The 19782-nt window shown below is 42.3% G+C and overlaps 1 protein-coding gene across 1 annotated transcript in view; it reads right to left on the bottom strand.

Annotated features, from left to right (window-relative positions):
* The window catches only part of HTR4 (5-hydroxytryptamine receptor 4), a 90216-nt gene that overhangs the window by 58497 nt on the left and 11937 nt on the right, over window positions 1–19782 (bottom strand). The window contains exons 2-3 of the mRNA XM_045864686.1: window positions 18871–18996; window positions 17373–17573 (exon numbers count right to left, since the gene is read on the bottom strand). Of these exons, the coding sequence (XP_045720642.1) occupies window positions 17373–17573; window positions 18871–18996 (327 nt within the window). The remainder of the gene's footprint in view (window positions 1–17372; window positions 17574–18870; window positions 18997–19782) is intronic.

The raw sequence follows: 19782 nt of genomic DNA, 5'->3' as shown, positions 1-19782 counted from the left end.
TCAAAGAATAAGTGCAAACAGAAAGCCTGGGTGATAAGTCTATTCTTTAAGATTTTATACCATTTAATGATGAGACACCCCCATATATCCCTCGTTTTATGCAATCTGCTTTAATTTTTCCCACCTCTTCTTTTCTTTTCTTAATTCAAAGCAAAACTAACATAACAATGGCTATGTTCTTTGAAGAGGTGGTGGTAGGATGAGTTGGGAAAGAGGGTGGAATAAGGAGAGCCCCCTCAGTGTCGAAACATGAGAAGTGGGTGCCTCAGGAGCTGAGAGGGGAGAATTATACATTTCCCTCCAAGGCATCAGGGAGCAGCTGACCATAACATGCCAGGAGGCTTCCTGTGGCCAGCAACACAAGCGGGTGTCCTGACCTGGATCAGAGTAAAGGAACAACAGACCAAAGAATGGGAGAAAGGCTCACTTGGGGAACCCATTTTCTCTATCTATAAAGCTGATATGATAGCAAAACATAACTAATGGTAGTGCAGTAAAAGAATCATGATTAGCTGGAATTCCCTCCATGATCTTGACTTATAAGAAAGGCAAATCATATCAGAATGACAAATTTTTCTGAATGGCTGTATTAATAATCATCAGGGTTTTATTATGTACATAGAATTAATCATGAATTTGGAGTATATGAAAATATTTTTTAGTCTCAAATTGTGCTCCCTTCCTCATTTCCTGCTAGAGGGTCTAAATTAGACATTTGGTTTTATCCATTTAGCATCCTTCAACCTTTTTTTTGGTAATAGCATCCCAAAGCCTTTGGGAATTATCTCTTCTCTGTTGCTTTCGTGTTGTTGGGAGAGGAAATGATGGCGCTCCCAAATTTTCCGGCCACATAGTGACCCAATCAGACTTTCTTCTGGGACTCTGAATGCCATGTGAAGTGATGCAAAGATGGGGAAGTCAGTGGAGGTCCTTTGATACAACAGCCTCCTAGTGGGGCTGGGAGTAGGTCCTGCCTGCTTCTTGGATCGTTGGGCAACCACGCTCTTGCCTTTTTAGGTCTTCTTGCTTCAACTTTTCCTTCAATTAAGTAAGTCACCACATATCTTTCCAATAAATTCCTTTTTTGTTTAAACTGGTGTCACAGATTGAGTTGTGTCCCCTCTCCCTTTCCTAACAGGTATGTTGAAGTTCTAACCCTCAGGCCCTTGGAATATAACCTTATTTGGATACAGAGTCTTCACAGAGGTAATAAAATAAAAATAAGGCCATTAGTGTGGGCCTTGATCCAATATGGCTGATGTCCTTAGGAAAAGGGAAATTTGGACACAGATTCAGATATGCTCAGAGATGGAGGATTGGAATGATGACTCTGCAGGCCAAGGAACACCAAAGACTGCCAGCAAACCACCGAAAGCTAAGAAGAGCCAAGGAAAAATGCTTCCCCTACAGGTTTCAGAGGAAGCCTGGCTTTGCTGACACCGTGACTTCTAGCTTCCAGAACTGTGAGACAACACATATCCTGCTCCAAGCACCCAGTTTGTGGTACTCGTTATGACAGCTCCAGCAAACTAACAAAGTTGGCTAAAGTCAGTCTCTTGCCAGCAAAGTTTCCTGCCTCAGTAAAAATGGTTTTGAATGTCAGACATGTCCTTCATAGATACTTTGTTCTAAGCAAGACTATCTTTGATTCAACATACTTTCAAATCATAGCTCAAAGTTATAACAGCCCTTCATCTACCATCCCAAAGAAGGTGATGGAGGGCTAAGTGAAGAACGGATGTTTCCCTATCTTTGCTGTATAATTTATGATTTTTGAGGTTGAAACAGATGATAAACAAAGACAAGATTTCAGGAATTTTGGTTGGATCTCCAATGTTACAGAAATCCAAAAGTTCAAAAGACAAGGCAAAACTAAGGAACTTGTGGGACAAGAGGTAAGTTTGAGGAAGCAGGATATCTTAGCTGCAAAGAGTCTTTAAACTTTCATATGTGGATACAGATATTTAGAGGGTCATGTTGGGAAGAAAACAGAATTTACAGAAGAAGACTTTAGAATATATAGTTATATTGGTTCTCAGAACATTTTTGTGAAAGTCTTTCTAAGTCTTGCTTGGCCAGGGTGATCGCCTGATGAATTGCATGATGAATATCCTGTGCACAATAAAATCTCCTCATGTTCAAAGTGGGTGGAAGGATGGGCAAAATAGGTGAAGAAGATTAAGGGATACAAACTTCCAATTATAAAAAAAATAAGGCATGGGAATGTAAAGTACAGCATAGAGAATATGGTCAATAATATTGGAATGACCATATATTGGAATATATGGTTGGAATAACCAGAATTATTGTGGTGATCATTTCATAATGTAAGTTTCAAGTCACTATGTTATACATCTAAAAGTAATATAATATTGTATTTCAACTATGCTTCAATAAAAAATAGTTAATTAGATTTATTTTTAAAAAAAAATGATCTCTCCATGGTCTGCTGGTCCAATGTTCTCACTTTATTTGCATTACCCTTGGTTACTAGGAGCTCCTGCCACAGAGAAGTAAATAGTGGTAGCAGATTTCCTTTTGCAGTTCAACTTCAAGGGGGATACTGTGGATGTCATACACATTTTATCGATCTTTTCCCCATTTGACCTATGCAGTCAGTATGCTGGACAATGGATGCCTGAAAGAAAGTTGCTTGGATAGCTCATTCCATAAGGGCTCAGGTGGGATGCATCCGTGGTCTCTTGCACAGACAGTTGTAGAAAGTTACTCTTGCATGATGTGGGGTGGTTGGGTAAGCCTGAGAAAAGTCCTTTATCTCCTACTTTAAAAATCAGCAATCAGTAAAAGGAAAAGAAGAATTTTATTTTTATTTAAATTGTATTGGCTAAGTTGCAAGGGATATGTAAGGATGAATGAGAAAAATACCAAATTTTGTCTACATATCTGTTGGACTTGAATCTTCCCCTCTACATCATATTCAGCCTGATGCTGTCTTATGATAGACAAAATTTGATTTTTAAGTGTAGAAAATATGAGGCTTTTATTTGGAGCTCAGATCATACCAGCCACTTGACTGATGGGTTCAACATTCTTACCCAGGCTTTGGCACTCTTGAGGCAGGTGCCCTGAATAAGCCACAGTATATGCTTCTATCCTTCCTGATAGCTTTTGAATCTTTGCTTTCTAGCCATGAATCGAGAAAAATAAACATCCTTTTGAAGTCTGCAGTCAAGAATCTAAATTAAGTAGGTGAAGATAAACATCACTGAATAAAATGATTAATAAAAATTGAGTCCGAGTGTTAATTGACTAATGGAGTTTCCTTAAAAATTCTAACCTTTGTCTACTGATTAGGGACCAAACAGAAATCTAATAACTTGACTGTTACCTGTCATGGTTGCTTTTTAATTCCTATATTTGAATTATATTACCCCTGCAAATAACAAAAATATTTATCCTTTCATGAACTGCCCCCAAAACACACATAACAACACCACTAGGCAGAAGTAGCTGACTTAATAGTTACTATACATTTACTTACCAAGGGCTCTCCCTGTATTATCTCATTTAGTCCTCACAACTACTCTTGAGACAGGAACTATGAAGGCACCCATTATATAGATGAGGAAACAAACACACAGAAATCTCAGAATGTGCCCAAGGTAAGAGCTGAGCTGGGATCTAGTCCAGGCAGTTTAACTCAAGGGCCAGAACGTCAACTTCATCACTATCACTTCACTCTGCCACCTTCCCTAAGTCCCCAAGGGATTATTCTAATTCTTTAAAAGCCACTTTAGAAACAATCAAAACGCTGTATCTCAGAACTTGTAGGATCCTCAGAATCCTGAAACCCCCAAATCCTCTCAAAAATGAAGTGTATCCAGGCCTGTCTGAATGTACAAGGGACTGTGAATTCACCACAGCCCACTGCCCTACTTTCTAAACTTAAGACTACCCTGAAGTTAAGAAAGTTCCTTCCACAGTTGATTCTCTGCCACCTCCAGCTTTAACCTCTGGCTCAATTAAACATTTCTGTCTCGAATTCTTTTTCTGCATAGTGGTCCTACAGACATCTAAGGAGAGCTTTTACATTTTTCTAAAGTCTTACTTTCTGTAGGAAACATATACCCAGTTGGATTCAACCCAGGTTGATTTTGCTCACCAAGGGGGTACTTGGCAATGCCTGGAGACATTAGTTGTCACAACTGGGAAGGATGATGTTATTGGCAACCAGCGGGTAGAGGTCAGAGATGCTACAAGTCTCACCATGGACAAGACAGCCCTGCACTCCCCAACAAAGAACCATCTAATTTACAACATCCACAGTGGTAAGGTTGAGAAAGCTTGCTTTAGAGGAGGTGAGCGCACCAAGAGCAGGGGCTCCATGTCCTTGGCATATGCTACAGTGTGCCATTACCTCCTAAGTGTAGATGTCACAAGTGTGGATGACAGCACAAGACTCCAGTGCATTCTCTACAGACCAGAGAAGACCAGTACATTGCTTTCCACCCTGCTCACCATAACTTAGTACAGCCTGGGGGATACCCAGCAGTACAAGACACCTGCACTCCCTCAAAGAGCTAAGATCTATGACCGGAGGTGAGAAAAGTCCACCTTACCTGATTTATAAGTTCCAAAAATGTTTGCCTCATTTACCGTTATATCCCCAATGCCTCCTACAATGCTAGATAGAGTGGATGCTCACAGAATGGGTTGAATAAATAACAAACCCTTAGTCATTACCATTTCAAATAAATTCCATTACAATGTGGGACCAAGTTTTTGGGATGTAAGGGTCCTGTTTAGTAGAGGGATGGAAAGGTTTTCTCCAACAAGTGTCTTTTAAGGTGGACACCAGAGCCAGGGTAAAGATGGTAGAGGAGAAAGTGTAATCCATGTACTATAAACAGCATGGACAAAGGCCAGGAGACAGAAATTATATATATAATAAATCCATAAATCTATATCCATGTATCTACATAGCCTTATAAACTTAAAAAGAGTACAAATTAGCTGGACCACAGAGTGTTTGTAAGGAAGTAGAAAAAAATACGTCTAAAAAGGCTGGCTGAAGGGCAGTGGTTCTCAAACTGTAGCATGCAATAGAATCACCTGGAGGGTTTGCTGAAACAGGTTGCTGGAAGATCTGGAACGGGGTCCAAGAATTCGCATTTCTGTTATGGTCCTGGGTGACGCTGCTGGTGGTGGTTTGGGGACTCTGAGAACCACAGTCTCAGAGGTTCTTGCATGCTATGCCAGGATGAGTCACCAAAAGTTTTTTGAACTGGAAAATGTCCATTGCAATCAACATTGCTACATGCTCCGCTAAAGAAGCCGAATTACAACAAATTCAAGAGAAAGGATTGTTGGTTCATAAGCTGGGTGGACAGTGTTCATCAGGGAAAGCAGTTTTGTCTCATCTCAGGAATAGACTTATCTGCAAGATCTGTTCTCTAGACTTCCTTTGGACAAGTCCCATTCCTCTTTAATCAGAAAACTTTTACAAAGTGGTTAAATGAATGTTCAAGTGACAAGTGAGGTTCCAGATGGCCCGGATTAACTAAGATGTGGCATGGGTTTTTGCAAAGAAATGTCTCATGCAAAAACATTTCAAACTATTGCTTATAAAACTCCATTAAAATCCCCTTTGATAGACCAGCCACCAGCTTCCCTAACTGCAGCCATGTGTAAATGTGTGATCAAATTGCTTTTAAATGTCTCTGGGGACCAATTTACTTTGACAACTCTTACAAGACAGTCATGTATTTTAGGCTCCATGCTAATCTCTTCCCCACTCGTCCTGCAATTAAGGAAAATTCTTCCCCCTCACTTCCTGCCATCCAGCCACAGGGAAAGCAGAAGGAGCAAGGAGAATAACTTGGAACCTTAGATTCTCAGAATTAGAGGTGATTTTAGCAGTCAACTTTATGTCTTGATCTGGGTATCGTCTCCCTGCCTTAACCATTTATTAGCTCTGTGGTCTCAGCAGAGCAGTTATGTGACGTCTCCATGATCCAGTTTCCTCATGTGTAATATGGGAAACATTGTGTCCACCTCCCTGATTGACGGTGAGAACTGATGAAATAATGTTTTAATGTTTTCCTGGCACATAAAGATTAATAAATAATAGTTATTATTTTTACCTCTATTCCTTCTGATCTTTTATGTATATATCTAATATCTAAGCATGTAAGTATATATAAGTATACATAGATATGTAAACAATCAGAGGATATATATATGTATATATATATGGATGGATATATATTGATATATGAATTCAAATAGATTCAAATTCATTTTGGAATCAGGGGCTTTAAATTATTTAATAAAATGGAAGTCACCTGGTTCAGTATCTCTCCTAGTAGTCAGTTATAAGAAACAAAATGGTGAATGAGTTGGTCCCTAAAGATGAGTTGGTCCCTAAAGGTGAATGGAAACACTGAGACCATTGCAAGCAATAAATTTGATTATGCGTAGTATTCTCTTATGGACTTAATCCAGGCCCAGTCCTCCTACCTGAAATGATCAAAGACAACATCCTAGATGGTCACTGAGACCAAATGTCTAATCAAGATCAACTAAAGAAAGAAACATTAAACCACAAGCGAGAGAGATGAAGTAGCACCTGCCTGCTAAGACCCAAGTACTGCAATGGAATCAGGAAAACAAACCTTTCACCACAGATTTTTCCCCCTACAATTCCTAATTCACAAAACACAAGCTAATGGTCTTCAGGACTTTGGACTAAGGGGATAAAGAGCTCCACTGAATCAGTAAATTTATTAGTTACAAGGGGGAATTTTGCCTTTGGCAAGAAAATCAGTTCTAGTTTCAACTCTTTCATGGATATTCCTTCCAACATTTGACAAATCATTTGGTGTCTTTGGGTCTGTTTTCTTATGTGTGAAACATCTCAGTTTTTGTAAGAAGTTGTAATTGTGTTGGATTAAAGAAGGCCATGAGTTCTTTGACACTTCCCATCCATAGGTGGAGAGTCTGCCCCTTCCCGTGGATCTGGGCTGCCTTTTGACTGCTGTGACCAAGAGTTCATGAGGAAGTATTATATGCCAGTCCCAAGACTAATTTTTAAGAGGACTCTTGGTTTCTCAGCGTCATGAGCTGTCATGTAAGAAATCTAACATGTATTAATATGAGATCATATATAAAGACCTGGGACCACGTGGACAGGGAGAAGAGCCCAGCTGAGCCCAGCTTTCCAAATGACCTCACCAAGGTGCCATGCATGTGATAAATTGCCTTGGACCCTCCAGGCTAGTCCAGTCTCCAGCTAAACATCATCAAGAGACTTTAGCCAAGCCCAAATTCCTGATGCACAGAATTGTGAGATCTAATAATAATACATTGTTGTTCAAGCCATTAAGTTTGGGGGCAGATGTTATATAGAAAACCACAACAAGTAAACAAGTAATATATAGTCTGGTTTATCTGTGGGGTTCATTGGCTGGATATCAGTCCTCCCTCCAGTAGGGGGATTTAGCCAAACATTTTGTGGCAGAGCTCTGGATAAAGAGATTTGTCTTTCTCCTTGCAGTAACTGGTTTTGTAATATTCCAGTTGCTCTGGTTCCCCTTTGAAGAGATGGAGAAGCAGCAGCAGCTTCAAGAAGAGCTAAAGGGCTTTCCTTATGCTCCCCAAGAGGCTTGGCAAGTGACCAGTCACCTGGACGATCAGTGAAGAAGACCCCAGCAGGGATTCATCAGGAGCCAGGGACATGAAGGGGGACTGAGAATGTAGCCAAGAGCAGAGGGAGAACTTGGGTTCCAGGAAGAAAAAATTGTGGGGGTGGGGGGAGAGGAAGAGATGCCTTTCCATCAGAGATCTGAAGGGCATCAGACTGGGCTTCTGCAGGAGCCATAACCCCTTGTGCAATCTGCAGATTAATGCTTACTGTGCTCCTCTCTGTTAAACATTCTTCTGTACCTTCGAGATTAGAAAACTTACAAGAAAGGGAATATCAGCTGTCTAGGAAGGGGTCTCATTGAGTTATTATAGACTAAAGAAAAAGGGATAATCTGCCAACACTGTCATCTGAAAACACCCTGGCAGGGTTTTTTCAGAAACCCTGAACACACAAAAGTTCCTAAGGTATATTTTAGGACATGTATGGATTGATCAATCTTCCAGCAGACACTGGATGACTATCCCACCTACGCTTCCAGACTCAGCTCAAGGGTCCTATCGCCTTGAAAGTTCTTTGTACCCCCCAAAAAAACACTAGGAGAGAGTTCTTTCTGGAATCGGTTCCCCATCTCCGGCCTGGTTTTTCACAGTACTTTGTGCCTGTGACACAGCACGTCTCCAGTCGTACCGTAATTGTCTGTTTCTTCTCTCTCCTACAACTGCCACTATTCCTACTAGACGTGACGCCCACTCACTGAGGGCACACTATGCGGCAGGAGGTGTATTCTATGTTGTATCTAATTCCTATAGCAACTCTACAAGGGAGCTCTCATTAGCCACACTTTTCCCCCTCTTCTTTTCTTTTTTTGGGGGGGCAGGGCGCAGAGGGAGAAGAGCGCAGAGCCCGTTGCGAGGCTGGAGATCACGACCCTGAAATCATGACCCGAGCCAAAATCAAGGGCCACCCAGGCACCACTCATTATCCACACTTTAAATATGAGGCAACTGAGCCCCAGAGAGTTCAATCCACTTGCCCAATATCATACGGCCAGGATACAGTAAAACTGGGACTTAAACCCATATCTGCCAAAGTCCATGCTCTGGTAATGCTGATAAATAAACGGGCAAGTTTAGACCAAAGCAACCCTATTTAGGAAGAGGAAGGAGAATATGCTGTGCCCTGTAAGTTTTTGAGCTAGGGACACATGGAAAAAATTCAAATATATTTAAATAATTTAAAGATACACCTGAAAAATAAGATAATATACAGGAATAATAACTAAAACTGCAACAATCAAGAAATGGGAGGGGGAAAAGGAGTGAAGAGGAGGAAGATGGATCAGAAAGATATTTATGAAAATACATCTATGATTTGGCATCCAGCCGGTCATGATAGATAAGTCAAAGATGACCTCAAAAAATTACATTTAAATGACTAAAAGATGACTAACAGATGCACCTTTGATGTACAAAGTAGAAGAGGATCTTAGTTTATGATGGAAATTTGCACTTTGAGCACACTGGAAATTAAGAAGAGAGACAGAAGCTTAAGGCAAGATGCTGAACAGGCAGGTAGAGACAGGACCCCAGAGCCCAGCATGGGACAAGACTGCAGGAGAGAAGAGAGCAGAGTTGCTGCTGAAGCCACTGAATGGGTAAGCTCTCCAAAGGGAATGGGGGAGATGCCCAGTGCTGGCAGGCTGAGGGGCTCTACTTGAAGGACACTCAGTCATTCAACACAAAGGAAAAGGCAGCTACCAGTGTCTGGGAAGGCACCCACAATAACCAGTAGAAATTTGCATTTGAAAAGGAAAACAATAATGGAACGATACCGTGGCTAACATTTATTGAATCCTTATTAGGTACCATGAACGGATTTATGTTCTCTGCATGCACTCAGCTATTTATTCTTCATAAACTCCAAAGAGAAGGTACTATTATTAATACAATGTTACAGCTGAGTAGATAAAACCCAGAAAATTTAGGCAACTTCTCAAGATTATACAATTGATAACTGCTCCAGCCGGGATTGAATCCAGGTAGTCTGGCACCCCAGACCTCGTTCTTAACTATCTGCTACATTGCACGTTCTAGAAGGGTAGGAAAATGAACACCAAAGTCTGCCCAGGCAACCTCAAATCACATCTCAGAGCATCAGCTAAATGTGCCTGGAGCAGCTACTGGGGACTGACCAGAAGAGCACAGCACAGGTGAGTTGAAGGCTGACCCTCAAGGAGCTTCTAGTCTAGGGTGAGAAGGACATAAGCCAATGATTAAGGTAAATGATAACTGATACTTAACATTCTATGGGCCCCCAGAGGAAGAAACAACAAATCTTCGGGACTGAAGCCTGACCAGTTGGTAGAGAAGGTGACACATCTTGTCTGGATATTGAAAGGTGAGTGTTCATCAGGAAAAGAAAAGGAACGCAAGATACAGGCAGCAACGTGGGACTATGAGGAAATGTATCATACTCAGGATATGGTAACGGATCCCTCGTGGATGGGAGCTGAGGTAGGAAAAACAGACTGAGGACAAGTTGGGAAAAGCACTGAAACACAAGGTAAGAATTTAGCCAATAGTTGATAAAGTGTCACTGAGAAATCTCTGGGACTTTGCACATGCTGTTTTCTGGAACCTCCTTTCCCCATGCCTCCTCTTCTTCCCCTTTACCTACTGACATCTGCATATTCCACAGATCCCAGCCTCACCATTACTTCCTCCCAGAGCTTCCCCTGCTTTGGAGGCCAAGTTCTCTTTGATTTCAGTGACCACCATTTTACCATAATTCCTTATTTACTACTTGTATTCCCCACTAGGCTAAAAAATCTGTGATTCAGAGCTTTTTCTGGTTGTTCGCCACTGCACTTCCACTGCTCTGCTCAGCTCCTAGCAATTAGTAAGTGCTCAATACATATTTGATGAAATGAATATAAAAATAAATGGGGCGCCTGGGTGGCTCAGTCGTTAAGCGTCTGCCTTCGGCTCAGGTCATGATCCCGGGGTCCTGGGATCGAGTCCTGCATCGGCCTCCCCGCTCCGCGGGAAGCCTGCTTCTCCCTCTCCCACTCCCCCTGCTTGTGTTCCTTCTCTCGCTGTGTCTCTCTCTGTCAAATAAATAAATAAAATCTTAAAAAAAAAAAAAAGAGTTCATATCCTCTAGCATGAGATTCACTCAACAAATGTTACTATTATGTACAAAGCATGAACCAGGCCTCAAAGAGTATGTGAGAACGAGAAACATAATACGCTTTCCTTACAGATGCACATTTTAATCCCATCGGGAATACAAATATAGCTGTGTGACACAAATTCACAGTGACAGACACTTTTCACGTATATGTTACAAAGTTGAGTGGTGCCGCAGGGAGATCATTAAGAAGTGCAGACACTTTATCTCTAGCGCAGGATGAAATATGCAACCTTTGAGTCAAAATCATATGTTTAACAAGTAAACTTGCTTTAAAAGAAAATCTGTGACTGAGAAATGGTTGGAAGAGTTTGTGCAGATAAAACACGTCAAGTTCTTGGGTTGCCAAGGGAAAGGGTGACAATTTGGTATCAACCAGGAAATCTTGCAATGCCGTAGAGAATGGTATACTGAGTGAAGTGGAAGATTTTAAAGGGGCTTGCATTTGATGCCAAATACGACAAAGGACAGCACTGATGAGGGAACGGGGATCAAAATGGTTAAAAGTCTAACATGTCTGACCTATAGAGCCTGTGGAAGGATCTAGGGATGTTTGGTCTAAAACAAGAAGAGGTGGGAATAGCAAACCTTTGTCTTGTTGTGGAGGCTCCATAAAGATATCTGCACGTCCCTCGGCCAGCCTAAAAGAAGCTGATGTCTGTTGTTCTTGTCTGCCCAACATCCCTCCTCCAGAGGGAACTGCTGTTCTCCTGTGCCATATGCTTCTAGTAAAGCTGACAGTCGTGGCCCCTCACCTCTGCCCAGCAACCATGATTGGTCATCCCACCATGGTGACTGGTCAAGATGAGAGTGACTCAAGCAAAGGCAACCAAAGTTCTTCCATGAGAAAGAGTATTTAGGTGTCTTATCCTGTGGACTCATGAGTTAAGGATGGTTTTAGGCTCATTTTTCTAACCACCCCCCGCCCCAAGACTGAATCCACTAAGAACACAGCATAGGGACAGAGAGGACAGATATAAAGAGAAGAACACAGAGAAGTGTACAGAGACAGAAAGGGAGATAGACAGAAAGAGAAGGAAGAGACAGAAGAAAGAAGAGAGGCAGAGACAAGAAGGAGAGGGAGACAGAGACAGAGGGAGGGAGCGAGCCTAGATGGCATTGTTCAAACCCTGCAGAGAGCCATGTCTGAAGCCGGACTTTTTAGCTACCTGAACCAATCCATTTATTTTCTGTCACACGCTGCTGAAAAAGATCTTACCAATGTATCATCTGAGAAGCAAGTTGGTCAAAACACTACATCCAGGAAATTCATTGGGATATATACAGGGAAAGCCCTTTTCAAAGGCTTATTTAAAACATAAATCCATTTGAGTAAACTAAAAATATATTCACTGAAGTCTGCTTCTTGTATATAAAATGACTGGAACTGGCAGGAAGCTACCATTTACGGTGGTTATCTCTAGCGCTTACAGCTGTGGAGGTGCAGAGGGAGAATGGAGACCTTTTTATGTTCTACTTGTAAACTGATGGCTTTTTTTTTTTTTTTTTTTTTTTTTTACAATGCTCAGGTATTACTCTCATGCTCATTAAAAGCTGTGATGATTAGAAAAGAGGCTGCTGCAGTGGGTCAGGCGGAAGGTCATGACCTGGGGTGGGACCAAGGAAGATGGATGGGAGGGTCAGAGGGGAGGAAGAGTGTGCTGACCCTGGGAGAAGGTAAGGGCTCCCACCCAGGGTGAATCCAGGTCATCCTGTGAGAAAGCAGAGGGGACACGTTGGCCAAAAAGATGTCTGTGCTCTCTGCCTTGCTCAGCCCTCAGAGGGAACTCCTAGACTAATGTCAGAATGTTCTCAGTGACTTGAGAATGTGCTGGTCTAAGGCTATCATGTCAGCCAAAGGCTATCATGGATACTCCTACGTTCAAGAAGTGTCAACATCTAGCAAAGGGAAAACTGAAGTTTAAAACATATTTTAGAAGTTAGTAAGAGTGATGTCTCTCTCGACCCCAATCCAACGGGTTATCCAGTCTCGCCAGGACCACTCCCAACTGCCCCCCATATAACTGTTGTTAATGGTTTGGTGCAATTTTATTCATAATCAACCTCTCTCTCTCTTTCTGTCTCTGCCTGTCTCACACTCACTCAGGTACACCTAGATAGAAACATCTCTATATTTATTTTACAGAAGTAGAATTATTCTGAACATTGAAATCTGACACTTTTTTTTTCCCCCAAATAACACACCAGTGATATCTTTCTAGGACAACACACATAACTATTTCCCATGGTTTTTAGTGGCTGGATTAAAACTAGTACTCTATGACAGATACTTGGTGGTTTTCATTCACCACAGAACCTTAGATTCAAAATAATCAACTGTACTAGTACATAATGCTTTTAATGCAGTTTTCTGGTCTCCCATGACTATATGATGCATGTCATTTAATTATGCTTTGGAAATAATTTTTAACAAGGCAATAAACTTTTATTAATAGGATTCAATTCTCCAAGCACCAGGAAGCACAGTGGATGGAGCACTGCAGTGGGAAAAAAGCATTTTATAATATTAATAGAGTCCTACATCTTGCTTTGATCCAAAGGTCTGCCATCTGGGTGAGATTAAGAATCACAGTGAGCGTTCTTGTCTGGGAAGCACTACTCTAGATCAGTTGTCCCCACAGACTCATGGTAGCTCCAGAGAGGAAGACAAAACATCTTGCCAGGAATCACATCTCACTGACACACTCACTCTGTGCTCTGGCCCAGCCCAGCCCAGCCCAGCCCAACTGTCAGGCTGGGTGGGACAGAGAAAAACAGAAGCTAGATGATAAATAAAAGCATACTCTTCCAGGCTAAGATGTTGTGTTGTCAAGTTCAGGGTGGACCTTCCATCCCAATGAGAATATCACTGTAGGGACAGGAGATGCTAGAGACAACTGGCAAATTTCCCAGGCTCCCTAAGGAAAACAAACCAAACGAAACCATCTGACTCCATCTTATTTATGGTATCAGATGTTTTGATGTCCATTATCAGAGAAGGAAATGGAGCTAGTGGTGGCACAAAAAGAGAATTTTTGAGAGAATTCCCTCAAAAAGAGGGTGTACTAAACACCCCATTTGTTGAACAGTGTTTCCCAAATACCTAAATCAATATTTATGTAATTACTGGCTAATTGTTAATTTCCCCATTAAAAAGGTAAGTTCCATGAGGGTGGGACCCTGTCCTTATTCATATCCTTGCACTTTCTCCCATCAGGGGAGATAGTCCACATATGAGTGGAATATAAGAAACAAAACAAAAGAACAAACAAACCAACAAAAAAGGAGGCAAAAAACCCCCAGACTCTTAAATACAGAGAACAAACAGGGAGTTGCCAGAGAATAAGTGTGTGTTGCGGGGGGGGGGGAATGAGTGAAATAGATAAAGAAGAATAAGAGGTACAAACTTCCAGTTACAAAATGAATAAATCACAGAGATGAAAAGTACGGCATAGGGAATATAGTCAATAAAATTGTAATAACGCTGTAGGGTGACAGATGGTCACTATACTTATCGCGGTGAGCATTAGGTAATATATAGAATTGTTGGAAGCACTGTGTGTACACCTGAAAGTAATATAACACAGTATGTTAATTATACTTCAATAAAAAGAGTATAAATGCAAAAAAAAAAAGTCAAAGAATTGATTTAAATCACAATTGCACTAAATTTTACAAAGGAGAATTGGTTTGATGAGGTCAGAGCCAGCTTCTGGAAGGAGGAAAGGATTGAGCTAAAATCTGAAAGACCGGCAGGAGAGGAGGGGGCAAAGGAGCTTTCCAGGCAGACGGTGGAGCGAAGGTCCTGGGATGGCTGAGCACAGCACTGGAGAGAGAAAGAAGGCCAAGACAGCTTGCAGCCCAGGGAGTGAGGCTGGTGAAGGGCATCAAGTGAGGCTGGAGACACAGACAGGAGACAGATGGCACAAAACCCTACAGGTCAAGGAGTCTGGTCTTGATCTTCAGTACGATGACAGCCATTGAAGGGTTTCAGGCAAAGGAGCAACAAGATCAAAGTTGCATCGTTGGCTCTGGCAATGAGATCTTGTAACAGGCAAGCAGATTGGAGGAGGATAAAGTAGATGTGCGGAGAACAATTAGGAGGTTGCTGAAGTGGCTTATGCAAGAGATGACATTAGTTTGGACCAGGATAATAAAGATGGAGAGAAACAGAGTTGGATCTGTTTAGGAAGGAAAATCAGTAGGACTTATTGTTTAAATGCAGGGGATAAGGAAAGGCCACATTAAGAATAACTACCTGATTTCTGGATGATGCATCTGCTGGAGCAGCTATTCACTGAGGAGGTCCAAGTTCAGAAGTATCATGAAGTGCATGGATAGTTGCAGGAACTGAAATGAACATCCACTAGCATTTTGTATGGTGCCTAGTGGGGCCAATGCCATGCCTTCGATGAACTATCTGACTTAATCCTAACTGCAATCCTATAAAATAGATGCTATTGCCCCCATTTTTAGAGATGAGAAAACTGAGACTCAGAAAAGCTTAATAACTTACCACCATTCTCAGAGCTGAACATTGGCAGAGCTGGGATTTGAACCCAAATCTCTTCCGTTCTAAGGCAGATGGTTCTTAATGACCAGTCCATACTGCTTCATGACAGCTCCTGCCTACCTGGGGACAATTTCATGATTTCAAAAGAACCTGATTGTTAATCTGGAACTCTGAAGCCAAATCTCCCTAGGTAACCTGCAGTCCTTTCCTCAGGACTGCTCAGAGTAAGTTTTCCAAATCAGGAAGATGATTCTACATGTCTCCCCCGTTCTTCACTCGCTACTCAGCTCTTTTTCTTCCCTTTGCTTTTCCCCCAAACTGAAGGTTAACTCCAGTTGCCATGATCCCCTCAGTTTTGCCTTCTCCAAGTTCCTATAATACTTTGTCTTGGCACTCATTTTGGCAGTGATCATAGGCAGGCTACCCCGCAAGATTTCCATGCATTTTTTACTCCCTGACATTTCATTTCTTCTCATGCGAACTTCCATACAGTATATAGTGACTGCCTGTAAGTCTTTCATGTACTGAAGTCAGATTGTTGTAAATAAGCTAATAAACACAAATTTCACACTATGACATGCTATGGGTCTGGCTGCCAACCGACAGCTCAGTTTTACCAGTGTCACTATCTATAGCTAGAGAGTCTCATTATATGTGCATTTAACTTCAGCACATTCAACTATGTGTTCTTGGTAGAGCAAGAGAGAGAAAGAGTTCACACAATTTAAGCAGAGCTGGCCATTATGCTTGCCATTCCCATCAATAAGCACCTGTCCCATGAGATAGGAGATGAATCCACTGTTCCTGCAGCTGGTTCCAGGCCCTCAAGACCTTCCCCATTGTGAGTAATTCTCTGGACAGACTCTGATTTTCGTGTTTAAAGACACATATTTTAGATACGTCACAATCTCTAATTTTAGTCAACTGCTTTTCCTGTCCCACAATTAAAGAAACAGTGACTATCCCTAGACTGGAGGAGAAACTGGGTCTGTTGGACTCTTCCAGAGATAAAAAAAAAAAAAAAAAAACAAAACTTGTCCCTGCTCATTCTGATAACATGTGACTTCCACACCACACTTTCTTTTGCGAACTACCCCTAAGATACGAATACCATGATGTCGGTCTATGATCCTGTAATTATCTGACCTTTAAACTGCATTTTCTGGGGCGCCTGGGTGGCTCAGTTGGTTAAGCAACTGCCTTCGGCTCAGGTCATGATCCTGGAGTCCCAGGATTGAGTCCCGCATCGGGCTCCCTGCTCAGCAGGGAGTCTGCTTCTCCCTCTGACCTTCCTCCTCATGCTCTCTGTTTCTCATTCTCTCTCTCTCAAATAAATAAATAAAATCTTAAAAAAAAATAAATAAATAAACTGCATTTTGCTTTTATTACTGAATATAAACACACAGGAATTGGAAAATAAAAAGTCCTAATACAACTAATAAATATACATCGCAAACAAAGAAGGCAAAGATAGAAATCATTAGGCCTGTTGAAGTCAAATGTGAAGAAAAAGAACAAAATTCTGCAAAAGAATTAAATGTTAGCTCCACATCCCCCAAACAAGCAATTATTGGGGATTTTACAATTAACTTTCTGGAAAAGATTCTCCAGGTTGCATGCACATAAAATCATGATACAGACACATTTTTGGGGAGGAGGTCATGTTCAAACATCAGACTATCATTCTGAACCAGCCCTGCTGCCTACGGGGCAGGTGTGTTAATTCTTACTCCCTCAGAGTTTTGTTCATGCCATCCGAATAAAAATGTAGAGCTCTACAGTGAATCTGATTGCCACTACCTGTCACTGTCTAGATTGTGAGCTCCCCACAGGCAGGTTCTAAGCCTTACAAACCTCGGCGTCTGCAGGACCTCAGAGAGGGCCTGACTAAAAAGGAGCCCTCTGCAGAGACTAGAGAGTGGGGAAACCAGTGAGTAGCCAGATCTATCACTCTGAGATTCATCGCTTCTAATGAACTAGGGAAGAAAAAAAGGTGTGGTCCAATAGCCCTCAGGTCCTTGTGCCCAGCATGGAGCTCCGCTGTGCACATTGCCCTGCCCTTACCTATCCAGAGAAATGCAGCACAGGTGAAAAATCGATGCCGTCGTGAGCAGGACGTCTAGAGATGTCCGGACGAGGCAAAACATCTCCCCATAAACCCAGATGTCTTGAACCAGCTCGATGGCACCAAAGGGCATCACCAGCACCGAAACCAGAAGATCCACAAAGGCGAGAGATACAATGAAGTAATTGGTTTTTATCTTCCTGTGAGTGAAAAAAAATAAGGGAGGAGGCAGGGGGAGGAACAAAGGAAAAGGGGAGAGAAAGGAGCAGGAGAGAAAAAAGGAGGAGAGAAAAAAGGAGGAGAGGGAAACAAAGAAAGAAGGGAGAGAGACAAAGGAAAGGAAAGTCAACTGTCCAGTGCATTCTGTAAGACCCCCTTTCCCTTCCGCCACACAGCGTGCACGGTCCAGCCGCCCCTGACTTCTCCAGACCCCCTTGCACCCAAATCCCTCCCATCTTCTTCCCTGAGGCCACACGGGCCTGATTTGAGCCCCCATGCATGGAACCCCTCCCTAGGGCCTCTACACAGGCTGTTCTCTCTCCACATCCATCCTTCCCTTGAGGCCATGGTTTGGTTACTCTCAGGGGACCCTCCCAAAGGGCCCTCCTCACAAATGGTGTCAAATTCTACTGTTTTCCTCTCTGAGATTGATTACTGTGTGCCTCACATTTGTGACACCGGTCAGAATTGTGCTTTTACACTTTCTTTGCATCATCCCTGGATTCGTGCATGCCTTGCTTAGAGAGGAAGGCCACAGAGCACGCAGGACTGCATCTTTTATGCCCCCTTATGGCCTGGTGGCTCTCGATCCAGGCTGAACCCTAGAATCGCCTGGTGAATTTTTATAAATATTAATGCCCATGTCTCTTCCCAGATCAACTAGTTCAGAGACTTTGGGTGACTAACCCATCCAGGCACCCCGCCCCCAGGGTTTGAGATAAAATAGAGGACTCCTAGTTAAATCTCAATTTCAAAAAAACAACGAATAACTATTTAGTAGTATGCTCCAAATACTATATGGGACATATTTACACTACACATCAGCAGTTTTCAAAAGGTCTTCAGATGATTTTAATTGCGGCTGGGTTGAGACTCATGAAGTGGAAAGAGCAGAAAACACACATTTAAATACTAGATCAGTCACTGGGCAGCCACCCTTTTTCTGAACCACTGATGAAGTGGGGGGGTTAGATTAGATATGTCCTCAACAATTGTATGTATATATATAGTGATCACACCTATTACCAACCCTCCCCCACCCCCAAAACCCGAAGTTGAACACAAGAAAAAAGATGGGACAGAGATTGCATGTAAGTGCTTACATTGGTTATGTTAGTCATGGGAAATTATGTGTGATTTTTCCCTGCTCTATTTCACAACATCATTTCCCTTTCATAATTACAATTATAAAGGAATTCATAGTTCAGACCCCTGCTGTCCAGGGAGATCCTAGAACTCTACCCCGGTTTCCTCCTGAGGTTTCCTCCTGCTACTCACCTGAGCTGCCTGTCCCTGCACACAGCCACCATCACCAGCAGGTTCCCCAAGATGGCCATCAGGATAACCGCTGAGAGAAATGTGAGCAGCACGACCTTCTCCACTGACCCAAAACCCTCCTTGGAACTGGAAGACACACATGCACACAGGAACACGCACATACACATACACATACAAAGAATTAAAGGAAACTCTGAGACATGGGAAAGAAAATCAATTTTTCCCCTCATTTATCTTCAGGGAGGTAACTTTAGCATCAGCAGCTGTAATACACATTTATTGTGCACCCGGTGTATTCCAATGTCTGTACCTGTCACTTTACATGTTATCCTAGTTAACTCCTACAAAAGGAGGAGGAGGCTCAGAGAGGGGAATTAACTACCCTGAAACTGCACGGTTATTCTCCATCAGAGAGCCTGTGACTTTCCTTCAGAGCTCTTACCTCAGCTTGTGCTCAGAAATGTATTTGGTTGATTCCTGTTTTGTGCACTTCCCCAGCTAGAATGTAAGCTCCATGAGCAGAGACCTTGTCTGTTTTATCCACTGATCAATTCAATTTCAATGCATCACTCACACTTGTCAGATGAAGGAAAGACGGCATTGGATGAATGAATGGCAGTAGCTTGAACCAGGGTCTGCGTGAATACAAGGACCACCCTCTCGCCAGAACCCTATCCCTGCCCATGTGGAAGCTGCGGTGTACAGATGGGCTGTCCAAGGGATAGGTCATGGCTTGAAGATTGTTCTAATAAAGTTGACCTGAATAAACAGATCTCGGATTCTGTGAAGTCCATCGCAAAGACAGCAGCCAGTCAATATGCTCTGGGGGCTCCTGTCACTGCCCTGGACCCTATTTCTTTTGGTGCCCAACATCACAGCTCAAATCTGTGTTCTTGTCAATTTCAGCATCTG

Source organism: Mirounga angustirostris, unplaced genomic scaffold (assembly GCF_029215605.1).
Source record: "Mirounga angustirostris isolate CCGP_5_RB_7025 unplaced genomic scaffold, mMirAng1.0.hap1 SCAF_7, whole genome shotgun sequence".
In the NCBI taxonomy this organism is placed as follows: Eukaryota; Metazoa; Chordata; class Mammalia; order Carnivora; family Phocidae; genus Mirounga; species Mirounga angustirostris.
This window is presented reverse-complemented; position numbering and strand designations above follow the sequence as displayed.